This window comes from Scardinius erythrophthalmus, assembly GCF_964197995.2.
Source record: "Scardinius erythrophthalmus genome assembly, chromosome: 25".
NCBI lineage: Eukaryota > Metazoa > Chordata > Actinopteri > Cypriniformes > Leuciscidae > Scardinius > Scardinius erythrophthalmus.
The window spans coordinates 9,873,616-9,893,640 of NC_138245.1; the positions used below are offsets into that span (position 1 = coordinate 9,873,616).

At 42.7% G+C, this 20,025-nt stretch overlaps 1 protein-coding gene across 2 annotated transcripts in view; it reads left to right on the forward strand.

Moving 5' to 3' along the window:
• Nucleotides 1–2,920: 2,920 nt before the first annotated feature.
• Nucleotides 2,921–20,025, forward strand: part of rap1ab (RAP1A, member of RAS oncogene family b) — a 73,103-nt gene continuing 55,998 nt past the window's right edge. For both annotated transcript variants that reach the window (XR_014029453.1, XM_081357174.1), the window contains exons 1-2: nucleotides 2,921–3,200; nucleotides 16,746–16,834. Coding sequence is in view for 1 of the 2 variants with exons in the window: in XM_081357174.1 (XP_081213300.1) it covers nucleotides 16,778–16,834 (57 nt within the window). In the remaining variant the exon portion in view is untranslated. The remainder of the gene's footprint in view (nucleotides 3,201–16,745; nucleotides 16,835–20,025) is intronic.

Sequence of the window (20,025 nt, forward strand, 5' to 3'; positions counted from 1 at the left end):
CTAGTAGCCATATACACAGAGTCAGCGTAGCGGTAACCACTGCGTACAACTAGAACAGTTCACAATAGATGAGTAAGGAACTTAACTCAACGAAAGCACTTGAGACTCCACAGACGGTACATTCAGCTTGTAAAATCTGGCAAAAGTGTTCTGAGAAGACCAGCCAGCAGCAAAACATAAATCCTGGATAGGCATTATTCTAGACCAGGGCCACGAAGAGGCAATAGCCCTCGTCGAATGAGCTCATGTTAGGGGGATAAACCTTCCCGACAAGCATAAACCAGCGTGACAGCGTCCACAATCCAGTGAGAAAGTCTCTGTTTTGAGACGGTTCATGTCTTTCCCTTAGTACAGCAACCAAAGGACACAAAAAGCTGGCTGGACTGAAGGAAAGCGGCCACGCGATTCACATACATCCACAAAGCCCTGTTACAGGGCAAAGAGCGCTCTGAGCGTCAGCGTTATGTGAGGATGACAGCTCAGCAGATAAGCGGGCAGAGAAACATACTGTGCTTTGAAGGGTGTAACATTAAAGAGAGACTGCTCAGTCAATCTTAGGCGGGACGAGGTGCTGACGAAGAGAGAGACCTCGACGAGGGCTGGAACGAGCGACGGGGCAACATTCGTGACTCATAGCCTTCACGCTTCTGCGCCTCAGAGAAATGCTCAGTGACTGACTACACGGCGTCACCAAGAGGCCGGAGGGAGTGATTGGAACTGAACTGCAAGACGCCCAGAGACGAACGGACGGGCACAGATGCACGACGACGGTCTCCTCGACGGGGGGCATGCGCACAGAGCCGTGGGCTTCCGTCTCGTCCCTTTGGACACGCGCCGATTGGGGTGCAGACCACGACTTTACCACATGCTCGTGGAAGTCGAGGAAGAACGGAGTCCTCCTCCTCGAAGCAGCCTGGCGGCGGCCTGACTAGAATTACCTAGGAATTCGACTTACTCCTTTTTTCCAGAGCATTTCACGTTGAGTCCAGCGGGTCCGTGAAAAGGACCGGTGGAAAGTGGTGATGGTAGAGGACTATGGCCCCAGGCCTCGTCTTCACCGCCGTTTCTGGGTGGGAGAGGGCCCACCAGCGGCTCGCTGGCGGCAGTGGGCCTCGACCCCGTAATAGCAAAAACCCTTCCTGGTTCTCAAGTGCGCACCGGCAGGTCGGCGTAGTGCACGCACATGGAGTCCAAGAAGGCCGCTTCGGCCTGGGCCAGGCCCAGGCAGGTGGTGCAGTACTCATAGGTGTGGGGCGGGTCGATGGGGCCCACACAAATCCTGCTAAGGTTAGCCATCGAATGCGAGGAAGAAAAGGTAACTAGTCCTCAGTTGCAACTTCAACGATGACAGCGTGAAGAAAGAGATTCTGACACTATTGTCGCACCCATGCATTTTATACTGCCTGTCAGTATTTGCATACTTCGTGACAATTGGCCAGCTGCTCCAAGCTGGTGTTAGCCCATAATATTTCAACAAAAGTGGAGAAGGGAGGAGTTCCTGCAGCATCAGCTGACACAATGTAGAAGTTACCGCTCTCGAAAGGGAAACACAATTTCTTAACCATAAACATGCTGTCATCTGTCAGCTGAAAAGGCAAATCAGATTGCATATGGACCTTTTGCGCGGGTTGTGATATTCTGAGCTTTGTCTTGTATTTTTTGCCTTGTACTTTGTCTTGCAGCTGCAATATTGAAAACGTTAGATTTCATGTCGGCTAATTTCTGAAAGTTAATTCATACAAAGTGAATGGTCATGCTCGTAATGTTCATGTTTGTGTTAGTGTGGAAGATGTAAATTATCTGCGGATTCTTGTGCGTTGAATTCAAAAGTCAAGGATGCATATTTAGATTAAGATTGAGATTAGGCTAAGTAATTTAACCACAGTTTAATTTTATTACACGAGTACATCTCATCATGACCTTTGTTCTTCTTCTTCTTCTTTGGTGTTTTACGGCAGTTGGCATCCATAAAGCTGCATTACTGCCATCTGCTGTCAATTATTATGTCACTTCATACTTATACTCGTCTTTCCAGTCCAGTCCTCAAGTCCAACTGAAATCAAAATTGACCCTATTTACTTTGTTAGCGCATATTACTAGTCTTGTGGTGAACAAGTTAACAAGTTAAAACACAGAAAAAAATTGTTTGCCGTCGTAATCTTTAATCAAAGTCTGAAAAGTTACTTCCGGTCTGGAATGGCGTCCCTTCTCTGATGACGTAGGTTTGAGGACTTGGGTTGGGAAACGCTTAACCACTCCCCTCAAATCGTTAGTCTGTAATGAGCGAGAGATGGAGAGGAGGAGCGCTAGAGTAAAACCCTGCCCTCTGTTCAATATTCCGTTTCACTGGGAAATACGTCACAGCACTGGAGAAAAGTCGTTTGCAACTTTCGGTTCACGTGGACTTTAAAAAATAAAACAAATATTTCTTTCCTTTTTAACTTTTTCCAAATTCTAATATATTTTTTACATTATACTGTCCTACCAATTTCTTGTAAATTATGTTTCAACTCTTGCCTTTCTTGTGTAAATTTTCTACATGACATCAAAATGTGACTGACTGTTTCCTCCTCTTGGCATTAATCACATTGACCTGTGGGATGTTTTCCTAACATACAAAGAGTTCCATTTAATTTACAATGCCCAATCCTAAGTCTTGTTATTATAACTTGTTCTTTCCTGCTATTTGTCATTTCTCTTACAATGCCTACTTTATTTTGAATCATGTATAGATGTCTTCCTTACTTTCATGATCTCATTGATATTGCCATAATTCCATCACCTATTTCCACACTAGACTCTTCCCTTATGATTTTGACAATTTAATTCCAATATCAATATGCTATTTTTTTTTTTTTTTTTTTTGCCTCTTTTGCCAAATGACCTTTGTTTTGTCGGGTGGCGGCCCATGATTCCACCCGACACCGGAAGCTGTTAGACTCTACGCTAAAATCGCGGTGCTGCTAGTTCGCGCTGGAGCGCTGAGTAGGTGAGTGACAGGCGCGTTACGTGAGCGGCTTGCGAGGTCGCATTGAGGGCAGCACAGTCGTCTTTTTCCGCTCCCAAAGCTCTTTTCGTGTGAGCCACAAGTGCTGTTTCGTGGAATGACCCAGTTTGCTGAGGAGGAAAGGGATTGAGATTGTCTGACTGCAGCTGAACACGCCAAAGTTTGTCGGCTCTGTTCCGGCGGGTGTGTGAAGGTAGGCGGCTAAACGAGCGCGCTAACAGACCATTTTAATCATGAGCCAGAAAATCATGAAGAGCTTTTAAACCAGATATATTGTATGGTATAGTGTGTTTCATTCATTTACAGTCCATAATTTTACCAACAATGTTTTATTCCTTAAATAGAAAATGATAGAGTAGTTTTTTTTCTGGTTCCAGCAATCTTTTAGCATGTTAGCACAAATCTCACTGATTTAACCACGTCAAAATCTGACCAAAATAAACTGTTATTATTGTTGTTATAACACACTCAATAATGCTCTTCTATATAACCTAGGTGGTTCCTTAAGAAAAAGATTAAATAAATGTGTAACAGTTATATCATTCGCCTATATTTTAAGTGTGGTGCTCTCCATCATTATTTAAATTAATCATTTTGCCCAATGTTTTAGGGTGTTTTTTTTTATCCACACATGCTTTCAATCAAAACAGCACGCTATTACAGATTAAGTGAACCCTGTTGTTTTTTCACACTGTTTTCGTAATTATGAGGATCCTAACTAGAGCTGATTTTGGTTTAATAAACTTTCTAGCCTGAAGTTGAGTTTAGAATCCCTAGATGACTAGGATGGATCAAGTGATTTGCTGATTTGACAAGTGTAGGCATTTTTTTTTTTTTCTGACAAGAATGTTTAGCAAATCAGTTTTCAGTTCTCTTTGCTGGTTTTACTGTGGAGGAAAGTGTGAGTGAGGCTTGCTTTTTCTTTTCCACGTATTTAATCATGGTCATGAGGTTTCAAACTTTTTAACTATCATGTTTTGTTTCACTTGCTGTACATTAGCTCCTCAAACTCATCAGAGTCAAGCTTCTTTTGTGAAGATATTCATGGTGGTTTTAACCAGATGAAGTTACTTATGAAAGTAAATTGCATTTCGTTAAACCAATTTGTCTGATTAGTTTGTCAAGAGGTTATGATTTGTGTCAAACCTTGCCTGGGACTTTTTCAGAAACCAAAGTTTTTTTTTTTTTTTTTACCACTAATGCTTTTGAGTAATATTGAACTTTTTTTTTTTATTTTTATTTTTTTATAATGATCCTTTTATGATGTGCTTTTGTTGTAGGGGTTTTCTAGTATTGTTGTTTTGTGCAACGGAATGGTTATTTTTGTCATTTGTAATTAAATAGTTAGATTACAACAATAAAAATCAAATGCATAGATAAATTAAGTCATATATAAAATTGTACCTGTAAATAATGTACCCGTAGTTCACAAATTGAAATCCATAGCTGCAATTAAAGAATCCAGATGAGGTTTTTTTTTTTTTTTCAGGACGATTGCTAAAAACTAAATGCATATTGATTGAACTTAATATAGAATTGATATTGATAGAATTGAATAATTATCATTTTCCGCAATTAAACTTTGTTAAAGGCAGACATTAAACAAGTTATTTAGTAGCAAAAATAATATCAGCATATTGCTCATCTCTTAAGCTTGAAAGAACGGAAGACCGACCACATTTCCAGATATGGTGTCTTTTTAGTAATAAGAAGAGGAGGATGGGGAAATGCAAGTTTAACAGTTTCTCATCATGACTCATTATGCTTCAGTGTATGTAAAACGTGAAGCAGGGTCATTCCGTGTCAACTCAACCAGAGGTCCCCGGCTTGAATGTTTGATTTTTTTAATATTTGTTAATAGCCACCTTATTCCTACGCTCCATGACGCTTTGCGCGAATTATGGGTGTAACTTCCGTTAAGCTGTAAACAATCAGTGAAACGCTCGGTCTATGAACGCATACGTTAAAAAAGTGTCACAATGAGATGACATTATAATCTATTTCAACCATCGAACATTAAAAGGAGATTTAAAAGTTAAAAAATAAAAAATAAAATTAACCCGCCTTTCAACTACCAAATAACCCCAAAAGCTCGTAATATATAGCCTATCTGTATTATGTAACTTGCCTTAATCAAAAATGTTCATTAACTTCAGCATTAAGTGATACTATTTCAAAGTGATTTCCGTCATTTTGACAGATTATAAATTGCATTTACCTGTGAAAACAAACCAGGAAAGAGACGTGAGGATTTGAGAATAACGAGAGATTCTTCTTGAATTCCATAATGGAATATATCGTAAATTAAATTCGGGAGAACAGACCACAAATGTGCAGTATATGTTGTCCTTTTTCATACTTTTACACATACTTTTACCTATTGCAAAGGGGAAAAAAGAAAATAATCATGAGGAAAAGAAAGCAGCGATTGAAAAGAAAGCAGCAATTGAAAAGAGCTCTTGCCATAGATATTCTTGTTATAACATGTCACGTTAAAATCCGAAGTATAACGTTATTTTCATGATGTCTGAAAATAAGTCATGAAGGAATATTGACAGCTCATCCAGTCAAACTGACGGATCAGCTTTATTTGTAGGGCAACCTTATGATTTGAAATGATTCGTTTCAGACTTTTTGAATGGAAGTTCCCCAAACCGGAAGTGCCACCCATAATTCAAAACGCAGTAAGGTCGTCAGGAATAAGGTGGATAGAAAGACAAACATAAATGGTGATGAAAGCCAAACTATTAAATGTCACAGATGTAGGCTATATTTACTGAGTAATCCAGTATTTTATAGAGGGGGGTTAAAAATGACTTTAGAAAGATGGCATCATCATTATTTTATTTTTACACCGAGATCGGTAGGTCTGTTAGTAAAATCCGCTAGTTAACCGCCAAACCACGTGATTTGTTGCTGCTTCGCCGCGGTAAGAAAAAAATCCCATATGTCACAGCCCTAATCATGTACATAATTTACCCGCTATGTTGCTTTACACCATTTTTCATTTATCAACAGAAAAATATAGCCTACCAGGATAACCTGGCTTCTCTTGAGACCCCCTGCTTTGCAGTTATGCTAAAGCCCACCCGCACATTGATGTGATTGGTTACATCGTATGCTATCTGAAGAGCTTGAAACAGAGTGCCGTTTTCTTCCGTGTGTTATGAGTCAGAGAGCTCCAGAGCTGTCAATCATGTTATGTGATCATCACAGATGGTTTGTGTTTCTGGGGTTGTACCAAACCTAATTTATCTTAAAGGGGTCATATAATGGTACATGCACTTTTACAAGTTGGTTGTACTGAAATGTGTGTTAGCAGTGCCTGTACACAACCATCATAAAAAGATAAAAATCCATCCAGTGTTTTTTTTTTATCATCTTATGTTTTCCCCTCTCTCAAATCAAGCCATTCGACCTTGTGACGTCACACGGTCAGACGCCCCTCCCACGATTGTTGATTGACAGCACCGTTTCAACACAGACCCGCCCTGAGCGAGCTGTCATCATAGTCTGCATTGTTGATACGCTGGAGCAGAATGGCGTCTAAGCGATTGTGGTGTTCTGTTCGAACACAGCAGTCATTTTGATGTTCCTAAATCCGAGCCACTGAAGACGCAGTGGCTGAGTTTTGTTTTCAAAGGGAATATTCCTCACGATCAACGTCAATGCTTTCATGTTTGCGCGAATCATTTCACCAGATTGCTTTATAAAAGAGAACATTGAAAAATTTATTAGTTCCTATCTGAGTATGTGTTGTTTATGTCCCTAATAACTTCCATAGTCTCACAGACTGGTTATTTTTTTAACAGATCAGTAAAATGTTAGTGCTTCAGCCCTGATAGTTGTACCTTAAGCCCAATTTATACTTCTGCGTCGAACTTACGCTGTAGCTACGTCGTAGGCTGTGTGTAGCGCACGTACCTTTCGGCGTACCCTGACGTGCACCTCTCCAAAAATGTAACAACGCGTCAACTCTACGCGGACGCAAGCGCTGTGATTGGTCTGCTAGGACCGCTCCCTCGGGTTTCACATGCTCCCTCTGCGCGCGTGAACGCGGACAACGACGCAGAAGTATAAATGAAAACCAACGCGTTGCCTTCAGCGTAGAGGCTCCAGCGTAGGTCCGACGCAGAAGTATAAATCAGCCTTAACACTGCATAGATAACGTTACGCATCACGGACAAGCCTACATTTACCGAAAAAAAGTTTTTCATGACCATTAGCTGTAACATCAATCTGTCAATGAACTAACGTATACATCAGTAAACACATGGCGTTCGTATCTCACTACTCTACCCTGCCAGTACAAAGATAGACCAAAGTGACATTACGTTAACCAACCATTCAGAAACGTCCTGTTTTCAGACTCCGGTTCAAATTGAGACGGTTACACAGTGTCCTCAGAGACTCCCGCTGCCATTCTTCAAAGTATACCCTCAACTGTTGTTAAGGCAACACTCCACTTGTGTTGTTGTGTCAAAACGCCCCACAGAACAGAGGGGCGGGGTGAGCAAAGCTCATATCATTTAAAGACACATGCACTTAAACGGCGTGCTGAAAACAGAGCTGTTTTTGACCAGGTAAAATGAGTGTTTTCTTACAATACTAATGAGAATTTTTAATTAAAGTATATTACAAACTTTTAATTTAGACCCTAAAGAATCATATTAGCTTGTACAGAAATGGCATTATATGACCCCTTAATATACTGTTTTATTTTGTTTTGTGGATGAGATTAAATCTAAATGGGAAAACTTACTAGATGCATACATGAAGAAAAATGTATTCTAGTTCAGTGCCACTTATCGTTCAGGCATGAATTAGCTGAAGACGATCAACCATTTCATGTTCTGTGTGAAAGCTCTGTTCGTCTGCGCTTAACTTTATCGCGTTACGCTCAGTGTGAAAGGGCCGTTATTTAGTAGATTTTTTTTTTTTTTTATGTTTTTATTTAAATTTTTTTTTTTTTTGTAGGGCCAGTGACATTTTTTGCAAGGCAAGTAAAAAAATGAACCACAATTTGCCAGTAGAAAAAATCCTTAACGTTGAGCACTGCTATGATTTCGGAAGACGTTTAGCAGAGCAGTTATTTTGGTTCACAGACCATTCAGTCTGCCTTAGATGAAGATCAGGGAAGTTTAGTTGTTCATGCTGTGTGGCGAAAGCAGCCTCTCCATCCTAACGTGGAAAGACTTGAGTAATGATGCCATACTTGAGTGAGGAAGGTAGATATGTTTATTTTTTACAGAAAGTTTTACAGGAGAAAAAAGAGAATAAGTTTTTAAAGTAGCTATGGATTGACTTCACTTGCATGAATTTGCTTGCTTTTGAACAGAATTTAAATTATTTGGTCTTGCACTATATCCGTCCATGTGTATGTCTGTTAGTGTATTCTCCATACATCATGTGTGACTCATGGCTGTATTAATGCTCCTAATCACATTCTACGTTTTTATCTCTGGTCATTTTCTCTCTCTGTAGCCTTAGCTTGGCATCTCATTGCCTTTTCTACACTGCCTTTACCATTAAAGGAAGAAAATTCTCTGTGCATGCCAACCATTCCTGCAAAACCAGAATCAGACTAAAGCATTCGAGCAACGGCACCCATGAACCTCTCCAAATAACACTGGATGAGTTTAGTGTTCCTTGAGTGCACACAGCTTGGACAATGTTTAGATTTGGCCCCTCACCAAGGACTCATAACTTCAGAAGACTTGTGTTTGGCTGCACGTGTGTTTGCTATATGAAACCCAGCCGAATGGTTTTCTGTGACGCCTTTTTACACTAAAAATATTAGCCTGCGTGTATTTATTCTGAATAGATCCCACATGGTTGCAGCAGTGATCTGAGAAGTTCATGTAAAGAATGTATTCATTAAAGGATGGGCATAGTAAATGTTTTTTGCTGATCAATGTACTTGGTCTGCATTGAATGTAAAGCTGTTCAGAACGCAACTGGTTTATTCGCTTTAAAGCCGGTGGTTGTTAACTGTTAACTCTGTGAACTGACACAGTTATGTGAATGCACTTTCAGTGCTGTTATCTAACAGACTTGGTTTTTATGATAAAGCATTTTTTATTATAATATATTATAATCGCAAATAGCTTTGTGCTTTGTTACTTCTGAAAAGAAAGTGTCATCTTTCAAATTCTGAAATTCATTCATTTCAAACAATAAATGGTGTTTTGATGCTCTTAAATGTGATGTAACAGATTGCTGTAGCACCTCAGTTCAAGCGACTAGGCCTGTCACGATAAAAAATTTTGCTGGACGATAAATTGTCCAAGAAATTATTGCGATAAACGATGATCTTGTCGTTCTGAGACCATTTTCATCTAATATAATGATAATGGCATAATAATGCAGGTACACCTTTTCAAAGATCTATAAACTTTTATTTCTTAAGAATATTAAACATTGAAAACGGAAAACATTTTAAATATCCACAAAAATTTACAAAACAACCAAAAACAATAAAAGCAATGGACTCTCATTGTCTAACAAAAAAAATTCACTTGAATAAATATCAAAAACAATAAATAAAATGGATATAAACAAAATTGCACTTCAAAAAATATTAAGCATTAGGCTCAGACATAATAGTGATACATTCCATAACAGGCAAAACTGCCGGTTAGAACCTTTGTAAACAAATTAAAAAAAGCCTCAACAGGCCATATCACACCATTTTGCACTGTCCTCCTGTTACTTTGTCGACTAAACAAACGCCCGAGTGATAGTGTACTGTCAGGAAGACGCACTTTATTGCGTGTATATGCTACGCACTGAAAATACTTGGTTAGGATTAGGGGTGAGGAGTGCGTGCGTATTACACGCCATAAAGTGCGTATCATATGCACGCAAAAACTATTTTTGCAGTATAAATGGCACGAGAAATAACAATCGTGGTATAGATACGCATTTTCTTGAGATCGGGCTCCTCCCAGCAGTCGCTGCAAGCAGTCTCGCTGGCGCTTTCCCATACAAAGACCATGTGACTGACAAGCGCCGCCTCCCCACACAAAGACCATGCAACTGACAACAAGAGGGTTCACTCCTCCTATACGCTTAGGAACCGAGAGTGGTCATCCAGTCTATTTGGTAGAGAGAGAGAGAGAGAGAGAGAGAGAGAGACGAGGAAAACAAACAAGCATGCAAGTGGAATTATCGCGGCCGGAAAAATTATCGAGCTCATTTTTTATCGTGCGATTAATTGATTTATTGACTATCGCGACAGGCCTACAAGCAACTGCGCAAGTCTTTTCCACTTCAATACAAATTTTATCTAGAATAACATGCATGAAAATCAGAAGGTATGTTGAAAGATACAGTACAACTTACTGAAATCCATATCATGTCTTATAATATCTCAATCAGTATTTCAACCATGGAAAGGTGTCACTTAACTTTGCATTTACCTCAGGAATGTCATCCATTTGTTAGTTGGCTATAAAAGGAGCTTAATTATATATGTATGTTGCATGAAGAAAAGTGCTTATGAAAACTACCTTATATGTGCAACTGAGTTGTATACAAACATAGTTGGTTATGTCTTAAGTGAGCGCAAACAATGGAGAAAGACAACACGTGTAACATAGGGCTGGGCGGTATATCGAGTTTGTACGATATATTGTTATTTTTATTTTTATTTATTTTTTGTAGCAATTGTTTTTCTTTTTTCTTTTTATAAACGATATGGAATGAGGCAATACTGTTTATAGCAGTATACAGTAGTTTGAAAAATAGCGGAGGATGCAGAGTGAGCTGCTGCGGGGATAAGTACATAATCCACTTTGTCCTAAACATGAGCCATGCTTTATATCAAGGGCTTCAAAATAACTGCTAAGATATAGTTAACACACACAGTTTAAATCTCTGACAGATACGTGTGCTGACATATAGATACTAGGGGTGTAACAATATTCCAACCGAACGGGAAAACCACGATACACCTGCACGTGATTTTATATATATATATATATATATATATATATATATATATATATATATAAAATAGGTAGGTAGGTAGGTAGGGCTGGGCTATATATCGCATGACATTGTTATGCGCATCTCGTCAGTAAAGCCGGTTCCTTGATTAGTAGTAAATCGCCATCACCTGCTTTCAAATGGAGCGGCATTTACTACACAGAGCCGTAGTTCACTGACAAGCTGAGCCATATCGCATTAATTATTGCAGGCGATACGTCCGCGATAATTAAACGGCGCGCTAATACCTCTGTTACGAGTCCCCCATCCCGCGCAGTGCAGCGGCCGGGACCCAGAGACCATTCTACCCCTAGCTATGCATGCAAAAGCGTGGGAAGCTATCCCGGGCGTGTCAGAATGGGTGCTTAACATTGTGAAACGGGGCTATTCGCTGCAGTTTGCTCGCCGTCCCCCGCGCTTTCGCGCACGGACTGAGACGAGAGTGAATACGGAAGCAGCTCACCTGCTTCATACAGAAATAGTGAAACTATTGTGCAAGGGGGCCCTCAGACCTATATTAGATCTGAGATATTTGAACAAAGCTCTCATGAGACGGCCGTTTAAAATGCTCACAACCAGACAAATCCTCGCGCAAATTCGCCCGAGGGACTGGTTTATTTCTCTCGATCTGAAAGACGCATACTTTCAGATTCAGATTATACCCCGTCACAGGCCATTCTTGAGATTCGCCTTCGACGGTCAGGTATATCAATACACCGTCCTTCCGTTCGGCCTGTCGTTAGCGCCCCGTACATTCACGAAGTGCAGGCCCTCGCTCCCCTGAGAACACAGGGTATGCGAATTTTTAACTATGTGGACGACTGGCTGATACTGGCGCAGTCAGAGAGAGAGCTCATATCTCACAGAACAGAGCTTCTCGGCCATCTGAAAAGCTTGGGTCTCTCGGTCAACTGGACCAAGAGCTCATTAACGCCCAGTCAGTCAATCTCTTTTTTGGGGAATAGAACTGGACTCTGTGGCTATGACGGCCAGACTGTCGACACAGCGCGCGCGCCGTATTCGACATCTCGCCGCATCTTTTCAGAAAGGCAGGCGATTCCCTCTGAAAATGTTTCAGATAATGTTGGGCCACATGGCCTCAGCTGCAGCGGTGCTTCAGCTGAGCTTACTGCGCAGGCGCCCGCTTCAGCGCTGGCTAAAAGCGCGAGTGCCTCGCAGAGCGTGGACTGCCGGCGGCTTGCGAGTCAGTGTGAATCAGGGCTGTGTTTCAGCCCTGCAGCCCTAGCTGGCGACCGAATGGTACCAGCGGGGAGTGACAATGGGAGTCATCTCGCACCGGAAAACGATCTCGACAGACGCCTCCAACCTAGGTTGGGGGGCGCTTTTCGAGGGCAGACCGGTCTATGGCCTCTGGTCAGACCAGGAGAAATGCCTTCACATAAACTGTCTGGAGATGTTGACGGTCGAGAATGCGCTGAGGCATTTTCTCCCATACCTGCGAGGTCACCATGTACTAGTCCGCACGGACAACATGTCAGTGATGTCCTACGTGAACCGTCTTTTCGAGGGCAGACCGGTCTATGGCCTCTGGTCAGACCAGGAGAAATGCCTTCACATAAACTGTCTGGAGATGTTGGCGGTCGAGAATGCGCTGAGGCATTTTCTCCCATACCTGCGAGGTCACCATGTACTAGTCCGCACGGACAACATGTCAGTGATGTCCTACGTGAACCGTCAGGGCGGTGTCAGATCCAAAACTCTCTGCGCACTGGCAGGACGCCTCCTCGTTTGGGATCAGCACTCACTGCGCTCGCTGAGAGCCGCGCACGTGCCCGGTCACCTGAACGATGGTCCAGACAGACTGTCCAGGGACAACGTTCCCCCGAGGGAATGGTCTCTGCACCCCCAGACAGTCCAGCTTCTGTGGCGCCTTTTCGGCAAAGCGAAAGTCGACCTCTTTGCATCATACGACAACGCTCACTGCCCGAAATTCTTCTCGAAGAGCGAGGACGCACTGGCCCAAGCTTGGCCCAGCGACCCGCTGTACGCTTTTCCCCCAATCTCACTGCTGCCTCAGGTTATCGGGAGAATCAGGGAGACGCGCCACTCAGTGCTCCTCATAGCCCCGCGCTGGGAGAACCAGACATGGTTCCCGGAATTAATGCAGCTGGCGGACTCAGCCCCATGGCCGATCCCGGTGAGAAGAGACCTTCTCTCTCAAGCCCGTGGTTCGATCTGGCATCCTCATCCAGAGCGCTGGTCTCTGCATGCATGGATAATCAATGGATACCCGCTGATTTGCTAAAAGGGGTCGTGAACACGATCACGCAGTCTAGAGCTCCCTCTACGAGACGGCTCTACGCGTCTAAATGGTCTGTGTTCAACAAATGGTGCACGGGAAAAAACCTGGACCCACAAACGTGTGGGGTTTCGTGGGTACTTTGCTTCCTTCAAGAGCTGCGGGACATGGGCAGGTCCCCCTCCACGCTCAAAGTATATGTTGCGGCTATTGCAGCGTCCGCCGAAACGGCGTGCAGCCGCGTATTAGGAAGGAATGAATTAATCATCCGCTGATGAATCCCCCGCGGCCCCCCTCGGTTCCGATTTGGGATCTTTCTTTGGTCCTGGAGGCCCTGAAAACTCATCCCTTCAAACCTTTAGAGACTGTGGATCTGAAATACCTCGCGTTCAAAACCGTTTTTCTGATAGCCCTGTCTTCAGTCAAACGCGTGGGTGACTTACACGCGTTATCAGTTAGCGCTGCATGTCTCGAGTTCGGACCTAATGATTCTAAAGTCATTCTCAAACCGAGACATGGTTATGTCCCCAAAGTGATGGGCACTCCTTTCAGAGCGCAGGTCATTTCTCTCTCAGCCCTACCGGCATCCGGCAGCGAGGTTGATCGTAACCTCCTCTGCCCTGTCAGGGCACTGAGAAATTACGTCACGCGCTCCGCCGCTTTCAGGCGCTCGGAGCAGCTTTTCGTTTCGTTTGGAGGGCGCACCAAGGGTCTCGCCGCCTCGAAACACAGTCTGTCCAGATGCATAGTAGACGCTATTGCGGCAGCTTATGCATCTAAACATCTGCAGTGCACTTTGGGCATCTGCAGTGCCAGAGGCATGGCCTCATGGTGGGCGTGGTCCAGCGGAATTTCCATTCATGACATTTGTATGGCGGCAGGCTGGGCCTCCCCTGTACATTTGTTAGGTTTTATAACCTGGAAGTTCCTGCCCTGCAGGCTAAACTTCTATCAGTCTAAGTCGTGTGTATGCCCTGCCCAGACTTTTCGTGCGCGGGCTACTTACTCGATTTAGCTCTCCTGGTTGAGCTGCACTATAAAGGGTTGTGTCAGTCCTGTATAGACCGGCCAAGCCGCTCTACACCCCCTACTGTGTGCCTATGAACATGTGCTGGCCCACTCTGTTGGCCGCCTGTTTCCACTTTCTGTGTTCCCCGGGCTTCCCCTGGGACTCATGTAGTGGATGCTAGGTGCGAACGGCATTGACAAGGGGTTCACGTAGCGTAAGCTAACTTATGCAAAACGAGAGAATCTCTCGTAAGAGAACGTAATCGGTTACTAAACGTAACCTTGGTTCTCTCTAGCAGAGGGAACGAGTATTGCGTAACCCGCCGTGCTCGCGCCACGAGCTCATTTCGCTTCAGTCGACGAAAACCAGGGTAGCAGCCTCCGAGCCTTCCTTATATTTACTACAGAACGGCCATTCAACCGCTACGCTAAGCGTATATATGGAGAATATACCTGTGAAATGTAAGTTAAGCACTGAGGAAAGCACCACATCTTAAACGCATTCAACAGCGCAAGTATTTATCTGTCAGTCAGCAACAATAGCCTATCTGTCAGAGCATCTGACTGGGCAAGCTGCTTTAAACTTAACTATCTTACCAGTTACTTAATATAAGCTTGTGTCATGTATAGGACAAATTGTACTATGTACTTTAACTGCAGCAGCTCACACTGCGTCCTCGGCTATTTTTCAGATGTGCTTGTATCAAACTACTGTATCGATATAAACGGTATTGCCTCATTCCATATCGTTTCAAAAAATATATCGATAGCCTATATCGTACAACTAGATATACCGCCCAGCCCTACTTCATCCATCGTTTTTTTTTTCTTCCTCTCTAAATTGTATATAATTGTATATATTGCACTACTGTTGAATGTCTGAGCCTCAACCAAATATATTTCAGTGTACATATTGTCTTTTGTATATGACAAATAAAATGAATTAACTTGAACATATGACCGCCAGACAGCTTGAGATTCGTGCAGCTACTGTGGGATCATCTGGTTAAATTGAAAGGTAGAGCTGTGTCATCAGCATAGCAATGTAAGTAGAAATCATGTGCCTCTATGACGGGTCCCAGTGATGTAGTGTATATGGAGAAAAGGAGGGGTCCAAGAACTGAACTCTGAGGAACCCTGGTGGTCAGTTGATGTGCCTCCCCTCTTCAGGCAACCCTGAAAGACCTGTGACATTGGATTCAAACCAGTGAAGTGGAGTTACTGTGATGCCCAGTGATGAGAGGGTGGACAGAAGGATCTGATGATTCACAAAGTCAGGAGATAGATCCAGGAGAATGAGAACTGAAAATTTGGGATCGGCTTTCACCATCCATAGGGCTTCAGTGACCGACAGTGTTGCAGTCTCGGTTGAATGGCCGTTCTTAAAGGGGTAGTATAATGCCCTTTTCACAAGATGTAAAATAAGTCTCTTATGTCCCCAGAGTGTGTATGTTTTAGCTCAAAATACCCCACAGATATTTTTATATAGCATGTTAAAATTGTCACTTTTTGAGAGTGAGCAAAAATGCACAATTTTTTTTTGTCTGTCCCTTTAAATGCAAATGAGCTGCTGCTCGCGGCACAGAGGGTGGAGCTTCAACAGCTTGTGTCCTTTTACCTCACACAGACATGCACTGAAAATTTCAAAAACCTTTATCCTTTTATGTTCATATCAAAATCAGACAATGATGGAGAGACTCAAGAAGAAGTGACATGTAGAATGCAACAGGACATTTCTGAATAGTTAGTTGATCAATTTATGTAGCTTATGTGTAGTTATCTTCTAGTCATTGATTAGCATTCTGTCATGATAATCTATAAGTCGCGTTCCTGGGGCCGAGGTTTATGTAAATTTTAGGGTTAGTGATGTCACTAACCCGGGAGGAATGTCGTGTAGTCCCTACCAGCCGTTTGTTATAGTCCTTAAAAAGCTATTTCTTTAAAAGAAAATATCTCCCTTTGCTTTGAACTTTGAGCGTTGTAACTTTGCAGATGTTGTTTATCCTCAAACAGCAACATTACATACTAACTAAAGTTAGAAAAGTGAAATCATAATCAACCACCCCTTTAAAATCAGTTAGGTTGAAGTCCAGGTGGTTATTCTTTGAGAGGAAAGATGATACCTGGTTGAAAAGAACTCATTCAAGTGTTTTATATTATAAGTGGTTTATATTTTTATTTTTGCATTCCATGAAAAAAGTCTGGCGAGTAAAATAAATCATTTAGCCAAATTAGTGTGGGCCTGCTGATATTAAATAGTTAAATCCATATAGGCCCAGATGCTTAGCAGTTCTCAGTCCTGGCTCCAGACTGCACACTTCCATTTAGAACCCACAGCTGCTTTGTGTGTAAGAAGCCTCGCTTTTATTATCCCCCACCCATGGGCTGCGATCCAGGGTGCTCTCTACCCCACACACGCTCAAACTACCATATATCCATATGCAGTGACCTACTCATTCTCTTCTCTTATCTTGTTTTTAGAGCACTGAGGAGTCTGGTGAAGAGACCCTGCCATGCGTGAATACAAGCTTGTGGTGTTGGGCTCTGGTGGAGTGGGCAAGTCAGCCCTGGTAAGTGCAGTATACAATCTCTTCCTCACCAAACCTCAGAGCAGCTAGACTCCAGTGCTCGGCCAAGCAATGATGTGATCCACAGTAATTATCAGTAGTAGATGACTGCATCCCAAATTGCTTTGGATTTCTTTGATTGGATGTGCTGTCTTTTGTCGTTTAGTTCCACAGCTGTAAAAGCCTATTCACTTATCCAAGCCAAGAATGAACTTTCCGTACTAAAAATTACGCAACACAAGATTGTTGAATGAAAGTACTAGTTCTGTGAATGAACACAACATTTGAATCTCAAGTATCATGATGAGATCATCCTTTACAATACTTGAACCATGACAAACCAGCCCTAATCATTACAGTATGCCAGTTCAGTTTCTCAACTGTATTTTTTTCTAGTGGTGTCCCCTAATATTTGACTAAATGTTAGTTGATGAGAAGAGACTCATCAAGGCTTAGTCCAAAATTGAATTAGTCGGTTTGTCGCAGAAAAAACTGCACAGGAATTGGCAGTCATGCAGTCCATGCCGGATAGATCATTACCACGGCTGGTCCATGTGGTAATTGACCCTTCGCAGGGAGCTTGATTGACAAGCGATCTAACCAATCATAATCCGCCATCCGCCATTTTGTCCGACAAAGCAGTCAGGAGAGATAGCAGATTAACATGGGAGGATTTGAACTTGAAAAACGGAATGTACTGACTCCTTTCCGCGGTTTAAAACAACATTCCTTCTGATGTTCATTCATGTTTATTTGATGCTATAAATGAACTAGAAGGAAGAGATGATCGGTTCACGAGCAGCTTTAACTGATGCTCTACAGCGATCTGTCAGACACATTTAAGAGCCACAAAACGGTATGTATCGTTTAAATTTCTTTTAAAAAATGACCCAATTTGAAAGGTGAGACTTTGTTTAATATGTTTAATATCAAAAGTAACCGAAAAGTAACCTGGTCTGTCCTGTCTGTCAGCGTGTTGTCAGTCTCCTCTCTGCTCCACGATGTATTTTTCACTGCGTGAGAACATGGAGTGGCGTGAGAGCAGCGTAGCTTGTCGGACATAGCGACAGTAACTAAGGGGGGCGGGTCTTTGCGAAGGGTCAATTATGTGGAGCAGGAAATCCAAATGTCTCCTTTCATTCATCAACCTCAAACATGGATTATCATTTGAAACATCTTAGTAGCCTAATGTTAGCCACTTTACGTGGCTGCTCGGAATATTATTGTATACTAAGTGCATTGTATCACATGATTAATTTAAATGTTAGCACATACACTCACCTAAAGGATTATTAGGAACACCTGTTCAGTTTCTCATTAATGCAATTATCTAATCAACCAATCACATGGCAGTTGCTTCAATGCATTTAGGGGTGTGGTCCTGGTCAAGACAATCTCCTGAACTCCAAACTGAATGTCAGAATGGGAAAGAAAGGTGATTTAAGCAATTTTGAGCGTGGCATGGTTGTTGGTGCCAGACTCGTTACAACCGAGGTATGCAGCAAAGCATTTGTGAAGCCACAACACGCACAACCTTGAGGCGGATGGGCTACAACAGCAGAAGACCCCACCGGGTACCACTCATCTCCACTACAAATAGGAAAAAGAGGCTAAAATTTGCACGAGCTCACCAAAATTGGACAGTTGAAGACTGGAAAAATGTTGCCTGGTCTGATGAGTCTCGATTTCTGTTGAGACATTCAGATGGTAGAGTCAGAATTTGGCGTAAACGGAATGAGAACATGGATCCATCATGCCTTGTTACCACTGTGCAGGCTGGTGGTGGTGGTGTAATGGTGTGGGGGATGTTTTCTTGGCACACTTTATGCCCCTTAGTGCCAATTGGGCATCGTTTATATGCCACGGCCTACCTGAGCATTGTTTCTGACCATGTCCATCCCTTTATGACCACCATGACCACCCATCCTCTGATGGCTACTTCCAGCAGGATAATGCACCATGTCACAAAGCTCGAATCATTTCAAATTGGTTCCTTGAACATGACAATGAGTTCACTGTACTAAAATGGCCCCCACAGTCACCAGATCTCAACCCAATAGAGCATCTTTGGGATGTGGTGGAACGGGAGCTTCGTGCCCTGGATGTGCATCCCACAAATCTCCATCAACTGCAAGATGCTATCCTATCAATATGGGCCAACATTTCTAAAGAATGCTTTCAGCACCTTGTTGAATCAATGCCACGTAGAATTAAGGCAGTTCTGAAGGCGAAAGGGGGTCAAACACAGTATTAGTATGGTGTTCCTAATAATCCTTTAGGTGAGTGTATTTACACATTTACATTTAGTCATTTAGCAGGCGCTTTTGTCCAAAGCGACTTAAAAATTAGGACCAAATTAAGCGAGTCATCGTGAAGAGGAAAAAACACAACAAGAAGTGCTCAAAATACAAAGTGCAGGCATTGCTCAGAGTAGCATAAGCCAAATAAAGGAGGTTTGCAGTGCAAACCGGCATTATCGAGTGGTCTTTGTAATTTGGTCTGTGAAGGTCAGCGGGTCATCAAATATTACTCCAAGATTTCTGACCGACCTTGATGGGGTGATTGATGAATCTAGCTGGATAGTGAAGTTGTGCTGTAGAGACGGATTGGCAGGGAGGCATAGAAGCTCAGTCTTTGCCAGGTTGAGCTGCAGGTGATGTTCCTTCATCCATGCCGAGATGTCGGCCAGACAGCTTGAGATCCGTGCAGCTACTATGGGATCATCTGGTTGAAATGAGAGGAAGAGCTGTGTGTCATCAGCATAGCAATGGTAAGTGAAACCATGTGTCTGTATGATGTGTCCCAGTGATGTGGTGTAAATGGAGAATAGAACTGAGAACTGGTCCAAGAACTGAGCCCTGAGGAACCCCTGTGGTCAGTTGATGTGCTCTGGATACCTGGCCTCTCCATGCAACCTTGAAGGATCTACCTGTGAGGTAGGACTCAAACCAGTGGAGAGGAAGTACCTGTGATGCCCAGTGATGAGAGGGTGGACAGAAGGATCTGATGATTTATAGTGTTGAAGGTAGCAGACAGATCCAGGAGAATAAGAACTGAAGATTTGGAAGCAGCTTTTGCGGTCCGTAGGGCTTCTGTGACAGACAGTAATGCAGTCTCGGTTGAGTGCCCTTTCTTGAAGCAAGATTGGTTGACATCCAGCTGGTTGTTCAGAGACAGGAAGGATGTTACTTGGT